At 48.0% G+C, this 20,844-nt stretch overlaps 1 protein-coding gene across 2 annotated transcripts in view; it reads left to right on the top strand.

The window, feature by feature from the left end:
* RNF115 (ring finger protein 115) overlaps positions 1-19,831 on the top strand; it is a 41,851-nt gene extending 22,020 nt beyond the window's left edge. For both annotated transcript variants that reach the window (XM_079957121.1, XM_079957122.1), the window contains exons 3-9: positions 5,691-5,748; positions 11,787-11,983; positions 12,862-12,930; positions 13,877-13,949; positions 14,431-14,524; positions 16,409-16,524; positions 18,309-19,831. In XM_079957121.1, coding sequence (XP_079813247.1) covers positions 5,691-5,748; positions 11,787-11,983; positions 12,862-12,930; positions 13,877-13,949; positions 14,431-14,524; positions 16,409-16,524; positions 18,309-18,440 — 739 coding nt within the window. In that variant the 3' untranslated portion in view covers positions 18,441-19,831. The remainder of the gene's footprint in view (positions 1-5,690; positions 5,749-11,786; positions 11,984-12,861; positions 12,931-13,876; positions 13,950-14,430; positions 14,525-16,408; positions 16,525-18,308) is intronic.
* The last annotated feature ends 1,013 nt before the right edge of the window (positions 19,832-20,844 follow it).

Below are 20,844 nucleotides of genomic sequence, written 5' to 3'. Positions count from 1 at the left end.
TGCTACCTCTTTTGGTGTTTATTTTATTTATTCGTTTATTTCATAAAAATAATATACCGCTTGGCTGTTTTTTGTTTCTTTTAAAACCTTCAAAGCAGGTTGGCTGAATTCTGCACCATTTTATACAATAGGTCTATGGTTCCCAAACTGGGTGGGAACTGCCTCCTGCGAGGCAGTGGGATTACCTAGGGGGCTGCTAAGAGTTAAAGAGACGGCAAGAGGGCACTAGAGGTGTAAATGACTATCAGACTTTGAAGGTAGCATTGCTGGATCAAATTCGTCAATTTTGTTAAATTAATTGAACTAAACAGTTTTAATTGGATTTTGAATAAATATGCAGTTGTTACTGGTTTAAATGTTATTGTGTTGTTACCTTTCTTAGTGGGTCATGCAAACTGCTATTTTTAATAATTTTTTTTATAAGGTAGGGGGCACTGGGGATTTGTTTATGGAACCAAGGGGGCAGTGGCCAAAAAAGTTTGAGGACCACTCTGATAGAGACATCGCACCTGTAACTTCCCAGGTGGCTGACATCCGATGGCTCTGTTTGGTCAGGAGTATTCACCTCCTGTGGGCTTTCCTCACTTCCATAGAGTTGTGGCACAGACACAGCCTTGGCTGAAATGCAGGCTAACAGGAGAGAGCAGCTGGGCTGTATAAGTGGAGAACTTTGTGGTTTGCAGATAGGCTAAAGACCTCCATTGCTTTGACTCACACAGAAGAAAATGTTAGAGGTGGGGGTGAAGTCTCGTTCAGATTTTTTTGTGGGGGGGGGGACCTCTCAGTTGTGTCAGTCAGAATAAAGGTAAAGGGACCTTGGGGGAAAGGTAAAGGGACCATTAGGTCTAGTCATGGCCGACTGGGGTTGCAGCGCTCATCTCACTTTATTGGCCGAGGCAGCCAGCGTACAGCTTCCGGGTCATGTGGCCAGCATGACTAATCCGCTTCTGGCCAACCAGAGCAGCGTATGGAAACGCCGTTTACCTTCCTGCCAGAGCGGTACTTATTTATCTACTTGCACTTTGACGTGCTTTCGAACTGCTAGGTTGGCAGGAGCAGGGACCAAGCAACAGGAGCTCACCCCGTCGCAGGGATTCGAACCGCCGACCTTCTCATCAGCAAGTCCTAGGCTCTGTGGTTTAAACCACAGCGCCACCCGCGTCCCATGTCAGTCAGAATACTCTGGGCTAAATAATCTGTTCCGCCTTCTTAAGTTTGCATGCAGAAGGTCCCAGAATCAATACCCACTGCTGGCAGTGCTAGAGACCCCTGGAGAGCTGCTTCCAGTCACTGTAGACACTACTGGGCTAGTTGGGCCAAGGGTCTGACTCTGTATAATGCAGCTTCTAGTGTTCATTGGTAATAGCAGTGAGAAAGAGCTCATTATTTTCCCCCAAGGTCTGACTTTCAGCTTTTTCTGCATTTTGACTCTTCCCAGAGAGAAGGTGGTGGTAGACAGAAATGAAAAATCATGCCAAGTCAGAGACCTGGCTATATTTTATCCTGAGCAATCGGTGACACGCACGCTAGATTTAAAAAACAAACCTCGTGCGACGGTTTAAGATCCAGCTGCCAAATTTGGAAACGGTCTTCAGGAACGTCTGACTCAGTGTCACCTTCAAAGCTGGAAAAATGGCCTGCTCCTCACTCCCCCCCGCCTCCCAGCACCTCTAGTCACTTTGGGAGGTGGAAGCGCTGATTCAGCCCTGCATAGATTTGGTGCTGGGTGGGAGGGGTGATTTGTGGGGCGCTCTTTGTCGCTCTAGCCCTGCTCCTAAGGATAAAAGAGTCCTGTTGGATCAGACCGAGGCCCAATTAGTCCAGCATTCTCTTTCCAAGAGAGCTCAGTCAGGTGCCTTTGGGAATCTGGCAAATAAGACAGGAAGACAACACTCCTTCCATGTTCACCCCCAGTACCAGGTACTCAGCAGCCAGACTGCCTCTGAACCCAGAGGCTCCATTTACCTCTCACGTTTATTTATATCCTCCACTGACATGTCTGATTTTCTAAGGTCTGCCCTGCCATGCTTGAGGGATGTGTGAGTGTGTGTCATTGCAGACGATAAAAGCCCACCTTTCATTGTCAGAACTTGGTGCCAAGGTGCCAGGGTGTTGCAGCATTCAGTATTTGGGCCTCAATGGACGCCAGTTGACATGATCATCCATTCACTTTTATTACATTGTTATCCTGCCTTTTTTTGAAGGAGCTCTAGGTGACATGCATGGTCCTCCCTCCCTGCCTCCCTCTCATTTATTCTCACAGCAACCCTGTGAGGTAGGATAGGCAGAGAATGGCCCAAAGTCACCACTGAGCTTCACTGCCTAGTGGGGATTTGAACCCTGGTCTCCCAGTCTCCTACACTGGCCCTTCCCAAATACAATGGGCACAGTGGGTAACCTTGGCCCACTCCCTTTCATCTGTAAAATGGAAGCATTGAGTTTACTCTGTGAAGAAATAAATCCCATTTTTACACCGAAGGGCGCCCCTTCACTTACTGTAGATGTCATTGGCACTTGGCCCAGAATCCCTTGGGATTGTAGTTCTGTGAAAGGGTTCTGGGGACCTCTTAAAAATAAGAATTTAGCACCCTCTCCCAAAGCCACAGGTGGTCTTCATGGCTGCAGTGAGGTTTCAGAATGGCTTAAACATCTTGGCAGACAAGATATTTACGTTGCAAGATATTTCACAAAAATGATAGCTGGAGAAATAATCCTGTATGGCAGGAAAGGAGAACCTTTGGGTGGAAGCCCTCCTTATGTTGTTGGACTCAGTTTATTGATATTTATTGATATAAATCTTGATATTAATAGAAATGAAAGTGGAAATGATGTGAAATGGAATTATGAATGATATGGGATATTTGCTGAAAATAGAAAATTGACTATTGCATGTGGATTAACAAGTGGCGTTGACTCAAAAACCATTGACAAAGCAATTAAAGGGAATCAGTCTAACTTCCTAGCATATTAAAGCAATAAAAAGCATATTTACCAAATATTAGAGCAGTAGATCAAGTCTTGTAGTAGTTAGACAGAGGGTACAAAGTGCGGCTGGTGGTGGCAAAAAAGGAAAAAAGCAAGTATTTCAATTGTATTTCACCTGGCTTGAGAGCAGTACATGTGAAAAGAATCTAGGAGTCTTAGTTGACCACAAACTTGACATGAGCCAACAGTGTGACGCGGCAGCTAAAAAAGCCAATGCAATTCTGGGCTGCATCAATAGGAGTATAGCATCTAGATCCAGGGAAGTAATAGTGCCACTGTATTCTGCTCTGGTCAGACCTCACCTGGAGTACTGTGTCCAGTTCTGGGTACCACAGTTGAAGTTTCCACTGACAAACTGGAACGTGTCCAGAGGAGGGCAACCAAAATGGTCAAAGGCCTGGAAACGATGCCTTATGAGGAACGGCTAAGGGAGCTGGGCATGTTTAGCCTGGAGAAGAGGAGGTTAAGGGGTGATATGATAGCCATGTTCAAATATATAAAAGGATGTCACATAGAGGAGGGAGAAAGGTTGTTTTCTGCTGCTCCAGAGAAGCGGACATAGAGCAATGGTTCCAAACTACAAGAAAGAAGATTCCACCTAAACATTAGGAAGAACCTCCTGACAGTAAGAGCTGTTCGACAGTGGAATTTGCTGCCAAGGAGTGTGGTGGAGTCTCCTTCTTTGGAGGTCGTTAAGCAGAGGCTTGACAACCATATGTCAGGAGTGCTCTGATGGTGTTTCCTGCTTGGCAGGGGGTTGGACTCGATGGCCCTTGTGGTCTCTTCCAACTCTATGATTCTATGATTCTATGAATTGTGCCCACCCAGAATGTAGTACAGTAGAAGAATAACCAACTAGAAAAACTCAGTACACCTTTTGTATCAATCAATGATAGCATGGGGCTGGGAGGTCAGGGACACTAAAAAATTCCAGCAATTTTCCTGTTTGCATGGGAGAAGCCCACATAAAATATGGACTATGCTTGACCATGTTGCACCTGGCAGGGGGAGCAACTTGGGACCCTTGCTGCATCAGCAGTTCCCCACACAGGGACCTTTGAAACACTTCCAATGTTGGCTGTCGGAACATGTTACGCTCCCCCTTTTGTTTAGGCGAGAGGCCTGCTTTTATGCTAACTCTAATCAGAACGCCAAGGTCTCTGTGAGCTTTTATCAAAAGAGCAAATCTGTGCACCAAGGTCCAAGCAGCTTCTAGAGACCCAAACATGGCCCGGTGCCATCCATTTTGATCCATTGTGGCCGCTCTATTGTGAGCATAAAACATACCATAACTGCTGGGTGTGATACACATGTTAGCCAAGCAGGTTCCAGATTAACAGGATAAAGTGCTTCCAGGCCAGACTGACCAGCAGGCTTGGGGCAGGCAAGCTCTCCAGGGAGGGACTTCCAGTTTGTTGCCTGTGATGTGTGGCAGCGGCCTTTGGGGCCAGTCCAGCACAATGACTAGGGCAGGGATGGCCAACTCTTTTCTGACTCAAGGGCCACGTTCACTCTGGGGGCCATAAGCTGATGAATGTGCCAAAGGTGGGTGTGATCCCCTTCTCGCTCTTGCACATGCTACAAGCCCCTCCCTTCAGCTTATGCCTGCAGATCAGCTGATGAAGGGAGTTCACACCTCTTCCTTTTGTCAAGTGATCCACCTGACTCTCAGTGTTCAAAATTAGCATTTTGCACCTGCGATCAGCCAGTTGCGACCAAGTGAAGATGCCTGGGTGCCAAGATGGCGTCTGACTTCTCCTCCATCTGGAGGTGTGTGCCTGGGGATCCTTGGATCTTGAATGTTTCCACACACTAATACCTCCCCCCATAGAATAATATCAGTTTTATTTTATCTGCACAATCAGAATGAATTTCAGGAACCAAAATGCTTTTTCTGTGCAGCCTGAACAGGAGCGGAGAACAACGTTATAGTTAATTGTTGTAGCTTGTCTTCACTTACCTCCCCCCGCTGCCTTGCTCACAGTTGTGAAAAATATTCTTTCGTTATGAATGGGCCATGTTACCATTAAGAAAAAGAGGTAGGAATAGGCCAATATATGTGTGGACTGTCCCTAGATCAAATGACTTTTTTTTCTTAAGTTCTCAGAGTTCTTAATCTAGCTCAGGGTTGCCATCTGAACTTCTTTTTTAAATTATGAATCACAGTCCATAATTTAAAAAAGAAGACTTTAGAGTTGTCTTGCCCTCAAATGGTGGAGTGGTTTAAACCTCTCCACACTTTCCTGTGCTGGGTCTGCTTTAGTATAATTTTCTATAATTTTGTTTCTGCTGCCAAAACAGGTGAGGGTCTGCAGTAATGCTTTTGGGGATGGGTTGGATAATAATGCCCCTGGGCTGGGATGCCGAATTTGGACGTGGGAATGGCAGGTCCAGTTTCTTACTTAGATTAGAGATTTGCAAGGTAGTGACCCTGGGCTGAGACAGCAAGGAGGAATTAGATTGATATAATTTCAGGAACTGATAAGATATACCTCATTCTTCAGCCACGTTGTCTTCAGCCCCTCTTACCTCCCCCTCGCCAGCACCCTGTTTTCACCCTGTTTCCTTGGTTGCTAATTACGTGGCCTTCAGCCTCTGTTTTTAGCCCTTGGCCCTGCCCACCCCACTCCCCTTAGAGGCAGGCTCTGGCAGTTATATTTCTGGAAGCAACTGCTGCTCTCCCTCACCAGATTTTTCTCCTTCAGTTTTTTAGAAGGCGGCAGCAGCGGGATAGACGACAGCCCTTCCACCACATTTGCAGAGGTGAGACTTTTTCCTGTTAACAATTTGACTGCGGCTTTCAGAACTGTGTAAAATGGAGGTAAATGAATTGTCATTTTGCTGCGCTTTCCTCGGATACTCCATGCGGGATACTTTGTGGGGGCAGCTGAGAGGAGAGAGGGCCATTCTCGGTTATTGATACTTTTTGTACTGCCAAGAATCATCTCAAGAAGAAGTTGATGTGACAGAGGCAGTCCTCTCAAATGATAGGGACTAGAACCTTGAGGTTGCAATTGCATTGTGCCAAAAATAAAGCTATCCTTGGCTAGCGGGACTTTTGTTTTCAAGCTGTGTTGGTTTGTAATCTTCTGTAAAAGGTTACTAAGTTCTGTGGGGTGTTTGATGGATCCTTTTGGGTTTTGCAAATGCATCACAAGCACAGTTAATTATAGCATTGGGCTGAAGTGATTTATATATTTAGGTTGATGACTGTTGTTAATACCTCCTGAGAGAGGTGGCTTTTGGAGTATGAGGCAAGCCTCTGCTTCGAAGAAGTGGGCAGGCACTCAGAGGAAGGAGGGAGGGCAGCTTTATTATTTTTTGGGTGAAGGTTTTTTTTATTTCATTTCATAAGGTATAGAAAACCGAACAGTTATAACAACAGATGAAAATTGAAAGATGAAAAACAAAACTATAGATAGGCACGTAAAATAAGTACAGTTCCACGTGGGTTAAAATAACAAAGTCCAAGTCATGGAGGAAAAAAGTGAGAATAAATGTTGTCTTCACATAAATATTAGTGTTCCAGATTTGGATAGCTCCAGATTTGCCAGTCTTGGGACAAGTGTTCTTTTGAAAATGATGGATCCATGGTAAAGGAATGCCAAATCATATAAGAGGTGTCTGGTGGTTCTAAAAAGGTAAAGGACCCCTGACAGTTCAGTCCAGCCTTGTAGCTTGGACGAATTTAAAACTAACCTTCCCATTTCTTCCTTGCCTGGCTTCCCAAAGTTCATGACAACTGGCAGTATATTAAAACGGGAAGATGGAAGCTAGGGGCAAAACCATCACCCCATTCATGTATCTTGGTGTGTGTGTGTGTGTGTGTGTGTGTGTGTGTTGGGGTTGGGACTTGTTCTTATCCAGTGGCATCCCATCATGCCATGTAATACACTAGAGTTGTAAATGGAGGTGGGGGTGGTGGACTTTGAGTGTAGCATTATTTACATGAACCTTTGGGCATTAAAGCTTCTCTGAATCCTAGTCTAGCGAAATGCCCAGGTAAGCTGTTCTGTGTTTGGAAGCTGTGAGCCACCTTAAACCAGTCACTGAGAGGAAGCCCAGGCAAGATGAATCTTATACAGAGTATCTGGAAATTGCTTGAGCTTGGATTCTGGCAAGTCCCCCAGGGAACAGGCATAAACCATTAGGACTAGAATTGTTTTTATTTTTGTTACTTTATTTTATGAAAGTCTCTAGCCCCACAACTTTAAAGCTTTAAAATGTCTGCCTCTTTTCTGAACTTTTCCCAGGTTGCTTCAAATTCTCCCAGCCATGAGCAGTTTTCTTAAACATAGAGGTCTGGGCTGCCTACTGTGTGTTGGCTCAACCTGGATTTAGCATCTACACTCAGCCTGTCAGAACCCGCTTCCTTTTCAGGTGACCTCAGCTAGGTTTCAGTCTCTGAGCTCATCCTGAACTCAGATTCTGCTGCCATAGCTTTGCCGCTGCTGTGGCAGAAATAGACAGTTGCTCCCTTTCTGTTTTGAGGCTCTGTGGGCGATATAACATGGAGGCAGGCAGGGTTGCCCAGTGTCACACTTTGAAAGGTTAGCTGTTGCACAGGTGTGGTGCCCCTCAGCTCGCTTCTGTCATAGAATTTTGTTCTTGCTTTTTCTGGTTTAATTCCGGGATTTTCTCTCATGAGCTGCTTTGTTTGTGTGCTGTGCAGAATTAGACATAGATTTTGTACACCTTAGCCCAAATTTGAAAGGGTTTCCTGAAAATGCCAGAGAGACAGACCTACAAAAGATCACCTGCTTCCCTCTTCCAGCAAGTCTCTCTCGGCCCTACCTGGAGATGCCAGGGATTGAACCTGGGACCTTCAGCTTGCAAAGCAGAGGCTCTGCCACTGAGGCACACCCTTTCACAAAACTCTAGCTTAGCATTAGATGTGAAGGTTGCTCAGGGGGCTTTTCGTGGAGAAGAGGGAGATAAAGCAAAGATCAGTCATTTTCTGAAATCACCCGTTACCAGAAAAATGTCCATTGCATACCCTCCCCTCGTTTGCTTTCTCTATACAGTGGTACCTCGGGTTACATACGCTTCAGGTTACAGACTCCGCTAACCCAGAAATAGTGCTTAAGGTTAAGAACTTTGCTTCAGGATGAGAACAGAAATCGTGCTCCGGCAGCGTGGCGGCAGCAGGAGGCCCCATTAGCTAAAGTGGTGCTTCAGGTTAAGAACAGTTTCAGGTTAAGAACGGACCTCCGGAATGAATTAAGTACGTAACCTGAGGTACCACTGTACATCTGTGTGTGCCACATGTCCCCAGGATGGACCTGAAAATAAGTGTATACTTATGCCAGGTACTTTTACTCTAGCCTGTTAAAACAAGGAAGACCTGAGTTTCCCCATGGAACTTGCCTCTTTGCATTGTGGGAAATCCTCCATGATTTCTCCAGCCAGAGATCAATGGCCATCAGGGGAAGTTCCTGAATCTGCCATTGTTTGCTCAGATGCTTTGTATAGGGAATGCCTGCTTGGCATCCTGCTTGTCTTCATCAAATGCAAACGCTTTGTGTCTGGAACCCTGTGAAACTTGCTAAATCCTCAGAAATGTCACACCTTGAGCTGCCTGAGCCACTGTAGCCCCACCTTATGTGTGATATATCTCTGACATTTGCAAAAAGGGGGTGTCCTTCTCCATGCAGAAAGGCAAACCTTTAAAAAAAGTGGGGGTTTTCTTGGTTTTGTGTCCTTCACCTCCTAACAAAGGGGGGGGGGCACTTTTGCAACAGATAATAAAAGATCAGCTTTGCTTTCACTGGATTTCTGCCTCAGATCATGAATCTCTGACCAGTAACAAGCTTGGGGAGTTGGGCCATCGAAAGGCACCCCACTATTTTCTGGGAACACTCCCCATCAAGTTTTTAAAGTTGCCCAGCTCTTGGCTCCATGGGCCATAGAACTCTGCCAGGTTGTCTTTTTGACCCCCCACAGAGGTGGTTGCCAATCCTGTGTCTTAAGCTATACTGCTTAAGATTGCACATAGAGACTCACATGATGGAGAAAGCAAGCCTCCCTCCCAACATGCTGGTGGAGTGAGATAAGGGTACCTAAACTGTGAACAGGATCCAGCCAGTTGGCTTAAATTTCATCTTGCCCTGCCTGGAAGCTGCTCCAGAGTCCCTCCCCAAGTCAGTTGATCTGGGAGGCTCTGCTTACCTGCCAGGGCTCAGTGGCAGGTGGGTTTCGGATCGCCTGAGTCCCCAGGTGTGTGTCTGAGTCAAAGAGGTTCTGGCAGCAGCAGCAGGCAGGCTGGCCTGGTGCCTTGCGTGTTATAAGAGCCTCTTGGCTTGCACACAGACGAGGGCAAGCAGTGTTGCTCAGTGAAGAGGTGGATGCAATGCCCCAGGCCCAGGCTGGCAAGTTCTTTCCCACATTGCTTCTGTTATAATTATTTCCTGCTCAGTGGGGTACTATCCTGCGGAGAGACCATGTTGCTCTTTATTTATTCCATTTACAGTGGTACCTTGGGTTACATACTCTTCAGGTTACATACGCTTCAGGTTACAGACTCCGCTAACCCAGAAATAGTGCTTCAGGTTAAGAACTTTGCTTCAGGATAAGAACAGAAATCGGGCTCCGGCGGCGCGGCGGCAGCAGGAGGCCCCATGAGCTAAAGTGGTGCTTCAGGTTAAGAACAGTTTCAGGTTAAGTACGGACCTCCGGAACGAATTAAGTACTTAACCCAAGGTACCACTGTATACCCCACTTTTTCTCCATGGAGCTGAAGGTGGTGTGCGTGGTTCTCCTGCTCCTCATTTAAATCCCCACAACAGCCCTTTGAGGTAGGTTAGGCTGACAGGCAGCGACTGGCCGAAGGTCACCCAGGGAGGTTCATGGCTGAGTGGGGATTTGAACCCTGGTCTTCCAGGACCTAGTTCAGCACTCAGACTGCTATACCACCACTGGTGCTTTACAGCCAGGCATCTGATGGGAGCACAGCCTGGTGGGGAAGAGGGTCTGAGGTGGCCTGTGAGCTGCCATGGGGAACAGAGAAGCCAAAGCTCCTGTGGCGCTGTGTAGACCAAAGAATCATAGAGTGGTCGAATTGGAAGTGACCCAAAAGGTCATTTGGTCCAACCCTCAGGTCCACGGAACCAAAAGCTGCAGAGGAAGTCCCCAAGTATGCAAGCAGCTCAGGTGTTCTTCCAGAGGCACGCTCAGTGGCAAAGTGTGTGCATCAAAGGCAGAAGGTTCCAGGTTCAGTTCACAGCAGCCTCTCCAGGTTGGGCTGGGTGGAAATCCCTCATTCCTGCAACCCCAGAGGGCTGCTGCCAGTCCGTTTGGACAAAACTGAGCAAGATGGACCAAAAGGTCTGACTCTGTCTAAGGCACCTCCCTCCTTTTTTCCTGTGTTTGTCCTGTATGCGTTCCAGGCTGCCTTGTGAGCTGCATATCTGAGCAGGCCCCCTGCCTCCAGGTCTCCATAGGATAGCAATGTAAGCATCCTGGTGGCCTCTTCAGACCATCTCCCACCTAGGGGTTGAACCCGGGGCCATCTGCATGCAAAGCAGATGCTCTGCTGCTTTGCTACATCTCCAGGAAGATTGCAGGAGCATAAGGTCTGCACACATTTTCAGTCAAGATTTTGCCTTTCTTCCTCAAGTCCTCAAAGCACAAAGTGGCCAGTGTGCTGCTTCTCTTCTCCTTAGTTCTGTCGTCTTTTTTTGCTCATCAGCGGCTGTCATATTGTGCTGACTTAGCAAGGGAGCAGCCCAGACAGCTTATCTATCCAAAAACAGCACCGGTCGCAGCCTAGCTGGAGCAGTGAGGTCTGGAAAAGGACTTGCCCAGAAGGCGTTTACATATTGATGTGATTATTATTATTATTATTATTATTATTATTATTATTATTTTCCAATGAACTCAAGGCAGTATGTGCATGGTTCCTCCCCCTCCCATTCTATCCTCACAACAGCCCTGTGGGGTGGGTTAGACTGAGAGACATTTCATGTGAGTGACACACCCAGGGTTCACCCAGCGACCATCATTGCCAGGTGAATGTTGGGCCAGCCCTGATCTCAGCATTTTAACCACTGTGCAGCCTGGCAATGCTTGGCGGTTGCAAAGGGAGTGTGCTTTTATAACAAATAGAATGGTATAGAATAAAAGGAAAATGGTAAAGCAAACTAAGAGAATTAAAACAATGCAGAGCAAATGGAAGCAAAAACAGCCAAAGCCGAAAGGTCTTGACTAAACAAATTCCCACTGAGACAGGATTATCTTAAGTGCCCATGAAAAAGTGGGCAGCAATGAGACTGAATGCACAGTTTTGATGTGGCCTGGTGACAGCTGTTTCTTGCTTGCCTGAGCCTACACCAAACCTGGGGGTATCCCACCGCACAACCACTGACAACGTGCCGCAGAGCAGGGCCATACAGTGCTGGGTATCACTTCCTGGGGGCAGGGGGCAAAGCAATTTCCTTCCAGCTGGCCCAGCATACAAAGCCTTGGAAGCAGGAGGCCCCCATGATGAGCCTTTCAGGTTTGTAAATAGCCCCTCTCCTGCGGAGACTTGGCATGGCTTGCAAGCGAGTGGGTGGAGAAGTTTTTGTAAGCCAGAAGAGAACATGGGTTTGTCTGTCTGATCAGAAGAGCTCTGCTTAGTAAATCCTGCTTTTCTCGTGGCATAGACATTGGCTGAGGGACTGCTTCTGAATTTTGAGAGTCTCCAGTCATCGCAGGAAAGCTTCAAGAACCCCTGAAACTGCTGGGCTAGAATTTATTACCCCATTTGATTTCTGGCCCTTTAGAAGTTGACTTCTTGATGCGCTTTCATTTGCTTCCTCCAGTTTTGGGACCAGTTGCATCGTTCTATGGTCTTCCAGTTCCCAAGCAACTCTATGGATCATGATGGCAGAGACAACGAAAGGGGCCACCAAGCCCACGCAGACCTCTGGGGACCAAGCAGACCCCTCCGACTGCCCATGACGCGGAGGTACAGATCCCGGGTCAGCGCACGGCCTGACAGATCACCTGCCATTGAAGGGTAAGGATTTGGAGGACTTGGAGCAGCGGTTCTCAACCTGTGGGTCCCCAGATGTTGTTGGACTACAACTCCCATAATCCCTGAGCTCTGGCCTCGCTAGCTAGGGGTGATGGGAGTTATAGTTCAACAACATCTGGGGACCCACAGGTTGAGAAAGGTTGAGAGGATCCAGGATCTGATCTGGAGGGGAATAGTATGTTCAGTTGCTCTTGGAGGCTAACAGGAGATATGAAGGTCTGGGGTAGGGAAATTCCTCCCGTCTGGGGCAAGAGGGTGGTCTTCACATGTCTGTCCACCACACTGCTGCTTCTGACTTCCAAGAGTCTCTACTGGAAGACTTCAAGAAACCTGAAACATAGAATTTATCTCCATGTTTGATTCTATTCATTTGGGGCTTAAGCTGGATTAGGGTTCTTTCACATAACCAAGGAGTTCAGCTGGTGTGGCCTAGCTAAAAAGACAGCATTGCTGCAAACTGGTGACTGTTCTTGCCTTGTATATATCTGTCAGGTCTGTAGGTCTGCCCTGCCCATCTCGCATCCTGTTGGTTGCCTCACTAATGCAGGGAAAGCCAATGTGGTACCCTCTGTGTGTTGTTGGACTACAATGCCCAGCAGTGTGGCTAGTGATCAGGAATGATGGGGGCTGTAGTCTGACACCACCTAGAGGGCGCCACATTGGCCACTCCCGAATTAATGTAACATCCCATATGCTTCATGTACTGGACAAAGAGGGTGCCAGTCCCTGGAAGCAAGTGCAATGATCAGTCTGTTAAGGCTTGCTCAGCTTCCTCTCCTGGATGATGGCACTGCCACCTCCACTTTACTTTTCTACCTCTTTCTTACATGTTTTTGTTTTGTCTCCCATCTCCTGGCTAGAATAATACAGCAGATCTTTGCAGGCTTCTTTGCGAATTCAGCAATTCCTGGGTCTCCTCCTCTGTCCTGGTGAGTATGGGACATTATTTGCAATCCTATGTCTTTTTTCTTTACAAAGTATGTGTCTAAACTCAAATGTATGCAAATGGGTACGCGAAAGTGGGGACTTCCCCATTTTGCACCCACCTCTTTTTGGCACCATTTTTGGTGTGTGTGTAAGTGGGAATGCATACATCGATGGGAACCCAAGCAACAGCACTGCTCTGCAGGGCCAAACTGACGCATTCCCCATGGCAGCTCCAGCCTGGCTTTCCCAGAATTAGTGCACACATGGTGGGCGAAGCGGGGGGCAAAACAAGATTAAGATCAGAAGCAGAAATATTTTGTTACTGCAGGGAAGGAAGGCGAGAAACACATAGCACAGGACACACATGCAAATACGGTCCTTTCCTGCAACATTCTCCCTGTCCCCATAAAGCTGGGTGACTGTTAAGGAGGAGGGAGATTGCTTGTGGGGGGGGGGGATGAATTGGTGGGTAGAAGGAGAGTGAAACACAGAAGACACTCCCCACTTTCAGGGTTATTTTAAAATCCTTCCTTATAGAGCACACACACATCCAGGCACAAACAAACCATCAAACTACTTTGCTATTTTCCTGCATTTCTCAAGCCCTCTGTGCAAATCTAAGGAACTGTTACTTACTGAAGCTGGGGAGGATATTTGTTTGTGGTGGAGAGATTTTAAGAAGATAATTAGTCATGCAAAAGTGTTTCCTCACTTGCTCGTCACTGTTTTATTTTGGGAAGATAATGGGCTCCCCCAGCCCTGGCTTCCTCCACCCCCAGAACTGACTCCAGAAGAACAAGTTTGGAGCCGCAGAAGCATGATAAAGGTTGAACCAATGCTGTATAGGCCCTTGATATCCTATGACATGGAAGCTGGGCAGCAGTGGGCGTGCTGCTTCCTTCTCATGCCCCCACCCTGAGTGACTCTTTCTTTCTTTCCCTCTTGCAGGGGGGGCATGTTGCACTCGAGTCCTGGGGACTATGCCTGGGGACAGAGCGGCCTTGATGCTGTCGTCACACAGGTAAAGGCTCTGATCACTCCACCTGAGCCATGGCTGCATTCAGTATGTGTGCAATTTTTAAACAGAGGTCAGGTGGACACCTGCCAGGGTTTCTTTAGTTCTGATTCCTTTATTGCAGAGCTGGGGGGGAACTAGATGGCCCTGTGGGGGGGTCCCTTCCAACTCTACAGCTCTATGATTCCATTTGAGCTGCTGCTGAGGCTCCACAGGCTTAGCACAAATTAAATGGGTGCCCTGTAGCACCCCTAGGATCCTGCGCCGCACCCAGTCAGCGTGGAAAGGGATTCCTGAAGGTCAAATGTTCTGAAGGCAGCTGTCTTAATATTTCTTGATGGATGACTAGTAAATGTTGTGAACGTTCACCCCCCCCCCCTCATTCAGTTCAGTTCCCATTAAACTTCATGTTGTCAGACCAAATAATCTGTGGAGCGATTCCAGTTCTCTTCCCTCACACCAACCCATCCTTCCTCTCCCCCTGCAGCTCCTGGGACAGCTGGAGAACACAGGGCCTCCCCCGGCAGACAAAGAGAAGATTTCTTCTCTCCCGACAGTGACCGTCACTCAGGAACAAGTTGGTAAGTAGTTCCTGCTTCCTGATAACTTAACGCTTTTGTAAATGTGTTGTTTGGAAGGGTTTGAATTGAATTCTATTATTACGGTCACAGACCAATTCCGGCTCACTTACAATATCAGGAAAATCATAAAACACAACAGGAATACATTGAATTATAGTTGGGTATAACAGAGACAATTCAGATATAGCGGCAATTAAAAATATCTACTAAATCTTGATCACTAAAATATAACCTAAAATTGGGAAGGGTTTGCTTTCTTCTGTTGCTCTGGACTGAGCACCCAGACCAAATTCCAGAGAACTGCCAGCATCAACCTCCAGCTCAGCTTAGCTCCACAGCATTAAATGAACTGCTTTCCAGCTGCAATCCTCTGTAGTTCCCTCTGATTCTGATTTAAGGAACTGGACAACAGCTCGTGGGGCTCTCCAGGCATTGTGGATTTACTCTAGAACCCCAGTTGCACACTAGCTCTCCTCTTCCCTCCCCAGTCCGTTTTTCTTTTGTGTCTTGTCTATCAGGCTGGCCCCACCGGTTTGCAGTCTCACAGGCAGTGATACCAAAGGCAAGCAGGTTTCAGGTACCAGTTCTAGAGATCTGCTTGCATTAAGCAAATCTTCCAAACCTCACTGTGCAGAGTAGGAGTCAGGCAATCGGTCCTTCTAGCTCAGCACTGTCTCTATAGATTAGCTGCAGCTCTCCAGGGTCTCAGGCAAGTTTTTCCTCAACCTGGAGATGCTGAGGATTGAACCTGGGGCAAAGTAGCAGGTGAACATAAGAAGAGGCTGCTGGATCAGGCCAGTAGCCAACCAGATGCCTCATTGGGAAGCCTGCAAACAGGATCCAAGCATAAGAGCCCTCTCTCCTCCTGTGGTTTCCAGAAATTGCTATTCAGAAGCATTTACTGCCTCCAGCCATGGAGGAGGAGCATAGTCATTGTGGATAGTAGCCATCAGTAGTCTGTTCCTCCATGAATTTGTCCTCCCAAGAAACCAAGACCCTTCCCTGAGTGATCTTAAGTTGGCTTCTTCCCCCTCCCTTTTTATCTTTCTCCCTCAACAACATCAAGCCCAGAGACAGTCTGAAAAGCTCCTTCCACAGAATAATACGGTCTCGCATGCACATGCCTTCCTAGTCTTTTTCTCACTCTTTGGTTCTCCGGTAACCTCCTTCTCTACTTCCCCTTTCCCCCAATAGCTGCCTAGCAGCCAATGCCAAAATCCAAGTTTGGGGCAAGTCCTCTGGTGTGAGAACTCCTGCAGAGATTTAAAGTCACAAAATATGCAGCAAAGTAAAGTGTGGAACTATAGGCTGTTAGACCTTCAAAATATGCCCTTGTGAGTTCCAAAACTTCGTTCTTTCCCTAGCATAGAAGAAGACCACAAGTTTGGTAAGTTAAAAATGGTTTGCTTACAAACTTTCCAAGGGTCATATTCATGTGCTTCTGGCAGTAGAACTTGGCTTAGTTCCATAGCAGTCGAAGTTCCTAAATTATTGGTATAGGAACTCAAGAATGGCTTGTGAGAGCCATGCGGACTGGAGCAACCAGCTCAGACCTCCTCATATGCTGAGCTTGAAGGGAGATTGAACAGTAAGCTTGATTACCCAGTTCCTCCCAAGGTGAACACTTGATCTCACTAAGCCTGGCAGGACAGCTTACTCTATGGTATTAACCCCTTCAGGCATTAAGCATGTTGGTTATACGAGACTGGTTATCCCACTGTTCTGAACTCGGCTCTTCATTCCGGTGTTCTTACCCCAGTTGCCTTTTCACTTCTCTTGCCTCTTGTGCTGCCAGCCTGCAAGCAGGACATGTACTTCTTGCCTCATCCTAGAGAGCTGGCGTGTTGCTGCCCTCACGTGACCCTGCCCTGTTTTCTCCCGCAGATATGGGTTTGGAGTGCCCTGTGTGTAAAGAGGACTACACTGTGGCGGAACAGGTCCGGCAACTCCCGTGCAATCACTACTTCCACAGCAGCTGCATTGTGCCATGGTTAGAGCTGGTAAGTTGGCTTCCCTGTTGGCTTGGGGTCAGGTGGAGACTGGCACTAGGGCATCCTGCCTGGCACAGGGCAGCTCTCCTGTGGGACGAGGGGTGGCCACAGATATTGGGTGCTGCAGTGGAATACGGACCTGGTCTCCAGGGCACTATTCAGTTGGAAGTTCTCCTGCACAATGAACAAAAGCTTCCCAAGAGCACTAGGGTGTGACTGACTTAACCTCGGGCACCAGAGTATCTGAGGCCGGACCTTTTGGCTGTCCTGAGGCTCTGAATTGGCAGATTCTGCCAAAGGCTTTTGGCAGAGAGCCACGTGCCACCTAACGGGGTTTGGGCCTGGGTCTCAAGTAGCCCAGCTGCCCAGACAGGAGTCTCCAGGTGTCCTGAGCACCCCACAGCTAAGGATCTGATAGTTATTATCAAAAGTGCAGCATACAGCAGCTCCTAAGGTGCCCCAGACACACACACTTCAATAATCTCAGCTACTGTTCCCACGTCCATGCCTATGGAGCAGTTGCAGCAGCAGTGAGACCAGCCCCCCACCCCCAGTTTATGTACCCCTGATCTGATGGGTACGTGCACACCACCTGAGGCTTCTCCTACATGGAAGCCATTGCTGCTCTTTCCTCTTCGAGCCCCTGCTGGTTCTAGGAGAGAACGAGGTGGGGGATGGCAGGGATTCAACTGCCCCACCCTTTGCCTGGACAGTCCATTCCTCCAGCACATTCTGCTCGCCCCACTCAACTGCTCTGGCCCTTCCTTTCCTCCTCCACCCCGGCTCCTGCCTCAGGGCCGGCACCAGTCCCCATAAATCGCTGGCCCCCTCTCCTGTGTCATTCCCTGGACCCCAGCCTCTGCCACATGTTCATTGGAGCCCTTCCAAACCCTGACACCAGAGCGCTTTGTCAAGACAGCACAGGGGGTTCAGCGGTTTTCCAAGCGGGGAAGTTCCAGTGTCAGAAGGTGCTCTGGGTTGTGGCTCATGCCATGCATTTTCTATTTGAGTGGAGCAAAAGTGGATGTGTTCTCCATCTTTTCAATGCAACGTCTGCAGACGGAATGGCGAGTTGAGTATGCTTTAGTGATGGTAAATGTCAAATCATGATGCGTGGGGGGGGGGAATAAATTCTTCAAGTTTGACAAGAAACACGAGCGTGTATGTGTACACAATGGCTGCCTTTGGGGGGGGAGTTAGGCTTTAGAATGAGCTTGCAAATGGATCCACTTCCTTCTCAAAGGATCCAGGAAGGCGTTCTTGGTGATTTGGGGCCAATTCAAACACATCTGTCTTAAGTAGAAAGTATGTGATGCAAGGAAATGCGAGTGTGCCTTTTTTCTTTCTTTCTCTTTTTTACTCACACGTGGATCTGCTTGACATCCATGCATGGGTATAATTTTTACACCAGGCTTTCATGTCGATACATACAACGTGCTGATTCCTCCAATCATATGTTGGAGAGAGCCATTGCACAGTTTGAGCCTGGGCATGTTAATTTATTTTTAATCAAAATATTTGTGCCCGGCGTTAGTCAGCATTCCCAAGGGGAGGCAAACCCCACAGGCTCAGTGCAGAATGCCCATGTGTGGGTGTTCAGTGGGTCCAGAGGTGGAACATCTGATGGTGTGGCGGGGAGATGGCTGCCCTTGCACATCACTCTTTTTCAGAGGAAGCCTTTCGGCAGTGCCCTTTCCTTAATGTGGCCGCCCCAATCTCAGGTATCGGCTCTGGGAGGCATGGCTGTTCCCAGCACACACCCCTGCTCACACGCGCGCATTTTCCCTCCCCAGCACGACACGTGTCCAGTGTGCCGGAAGAGCTTGAACGGCGAGGACTCCACTCGGCAAGCACCCAACGCGGAGGCCTCCACAAGCAACTCCTTTAGCAGCACAAGCCACCTACACGACCGATGGACTTTCTGAAGCCTCCCTGACACGGGGGGGGGGCGAGGGAGGGGGCAGTTCAGGCCTGTAGTATCCCTTACTACAGTTTGTAAATTGTATGATACCTATAAAACTACAGAACCGAGTAGCAAGGAGGGAGAGGGAGAGCAAATGGGTGCAGCCGGTGAAGCTGCGTCCCCACCCCATGGCCATGGCGAGGGCGGCCATCTTTCAGAAACCGCTAGCATCTCCTGCTGGGTCGCCACAGCATCCAGACGATCTCTTTAACCCTTAGTTTCCGGAGTGATCAGTTTCACCTTTCAGCGAGGGGTCGGGAGGGTCCCTGAGAACCTGTGCGAGTCCTTTCCTTGGGTAGCAAGAGAGGCCTCCACCGTTACGATTCCCATGGCTTTGCAGAGGGAGGGGCGGACATTGTCCTTGCCCGCCTGTCCCAGTCTATTTTTTGCGGCAGGGTGGGGGGGAGGCTCAAGGAGAAGGCAGCCAGACGTTGGCTAGGAAGCTATTTCAGATGGGGCGAGGGGAAGAGAGAGGCAAGTCAAGAGGATTTGCACAGGGATCCAGGCCTTTCCAGTGTCTCCCAAGTCTGTTTAATCGACTCTGCCCATCTTTCCTGCAGCCTAGGATTTTGTTGAATTTTGGGTGAATTTTCTTTGGATTAGGTTGACAGAGTCCCTGACTTCCTTTATCTCGGTTCTGTTTTTTTCTGGAAGAGTGGGGGGCAATTTGGCTCACAGAAAGAGAAAAAGAGGGGTGGAGAAGCAGCACAGGGGAGCCCTGCATTCCATGAAGGCAAGTATTCGATGCCCCTCGAGCGAACGCTACCTTTTTCCTGCTTTCAGCCCCTCGGCCCCCTTGGGTTTGCCTGAACCAGCATTCAACCCACCTGCTACTTAAGACCCATTTTTTGCTGCCTTGTTTATCAAATGGACCACGTGTAGTTTATCCTCCGGATCAGAGACTGTGTCTTCTTTTTCCAAGCTGTTCTTCAGTATTTTAAATGAGAATGCCATCGCTCGATATACCATAAAGAATCACTTTTTGTTGTTGTCGGTTTCCTTTTAAGTGTTGTTTTTTCCCCTCCCTTGCAACTCTTCCCTCCCCTCCAACCTCCATCTACAGTCTTTTTATCTTCTGAATCATGTCTGAGCTCAAAACTTTGGTGCTGCACACTGACCCCCTCCCCCAAAGCACCTTCCGCCTGGAACCAGAAAGGAGCTTTGGTAGGAGAAGGGTGGGGGGGGGTATGGCAGAGTCGTGTCCCAAGGAATGGACGGGGAAAACACAAGGCAACCCCCCCACCCCCTTCGTGGCCACTTCATCGCTGTAACGGTGTACCAGGTACACTCCGTTTCAAACTTAGTGTCTTCTGTTTGCTATCGAAAGTTGAATAAAAGTCTTTAATAAGAAAACCAACGATAGAGTTCTTGGTTGGGGCTGTGTGCAGGGGGAAAGGGACCATCTGAGAATGTGCAGGACAGGTGGGTGGGGCTGCTTTATAATTGGACATACAGATTGCAAATAGAGAGAGAAATCCAAAGATATAGTTGGAAAAAAGCCTTTATTAGGACCAACTAAATAAATGTCAAAGTAACCAAATTTCATAGTTTTGCCTAATGGCTGGAGGGCATGTACATCCTCACCCTGCTAAGGCCCTATCATTTTACATAGTCGAAGGTCCATTCCTAGGGTCATTTTCCTGGACAGTTGAATTATTCTCTAAAACATTGGGGGGGGGGCAGGTACTTTTCCTGGCTTCATGAAAATAAAAATCCAAGTGCACATGTAGGATGCACACTACTTATTAGGACCAACTGGAAACTGTGATGAAGGTGTGAGCAAGCTTTTTAGCATCCCAGAAATCTTCCCCAGGCTTTGGGGCCACCAGCAACATCTTTTGCACTTGGTTGTCTAACCTCATTTGCATAAGTTCTCTTCCTCCTCCTAACTAGCTTAAAGTAACTTCTAACTAATTAAAACAGTCACCTTGGGCTCCCCTACCCCTCACTTCAACCATTTCCAGGAATGTTCCCCCTTGTGGCTAGCATCAGCCTGAAGAAGCATTCTGAGGAACCTGAAAGCTGGCTCATTGCTTGAGTTATTTTAGTTTGTCCTAAATCATTAAATTTGGATTCACATTTGGAGCTACTGACATAGAGGCAAAACATCTGGCCCTTATTAAGGTTGCAAACGAAAGGCATGAGAGTATGTGGGCAATGCCTGGTAAAATCCCCAGACTCTATAGACAGCAGGGAGGGGGGTTGGCCCAACAGGCTTCCCCACAATCTGGACACCAGGGCTCTGCATGCCTCTTTCCCTTCCCTGGATCATGGCTCTTGAGATTTCAGTGGCATTGGCATCCATGGCGATTCCTCCTATATTTGTACCTTAACAAAGACTGTGCTTCTCATGGGACCAGCAAAGA

The sequence above is a fragment of the Podarcis cretensis genome (genome assembly GCF_951804945.1).
Source record: "Podarcis cretensis genome assembly, chromosome: 16".
Lineage (NCBI taxonomy): Eukaryota > Metazoa > Chordata > Lepidosauria > Squamata > Lacertidae > Podarcis > Podarcis cretensis.
This window is presented reverse-complemented; position numbering and strand designations above follow the sequence as displayed.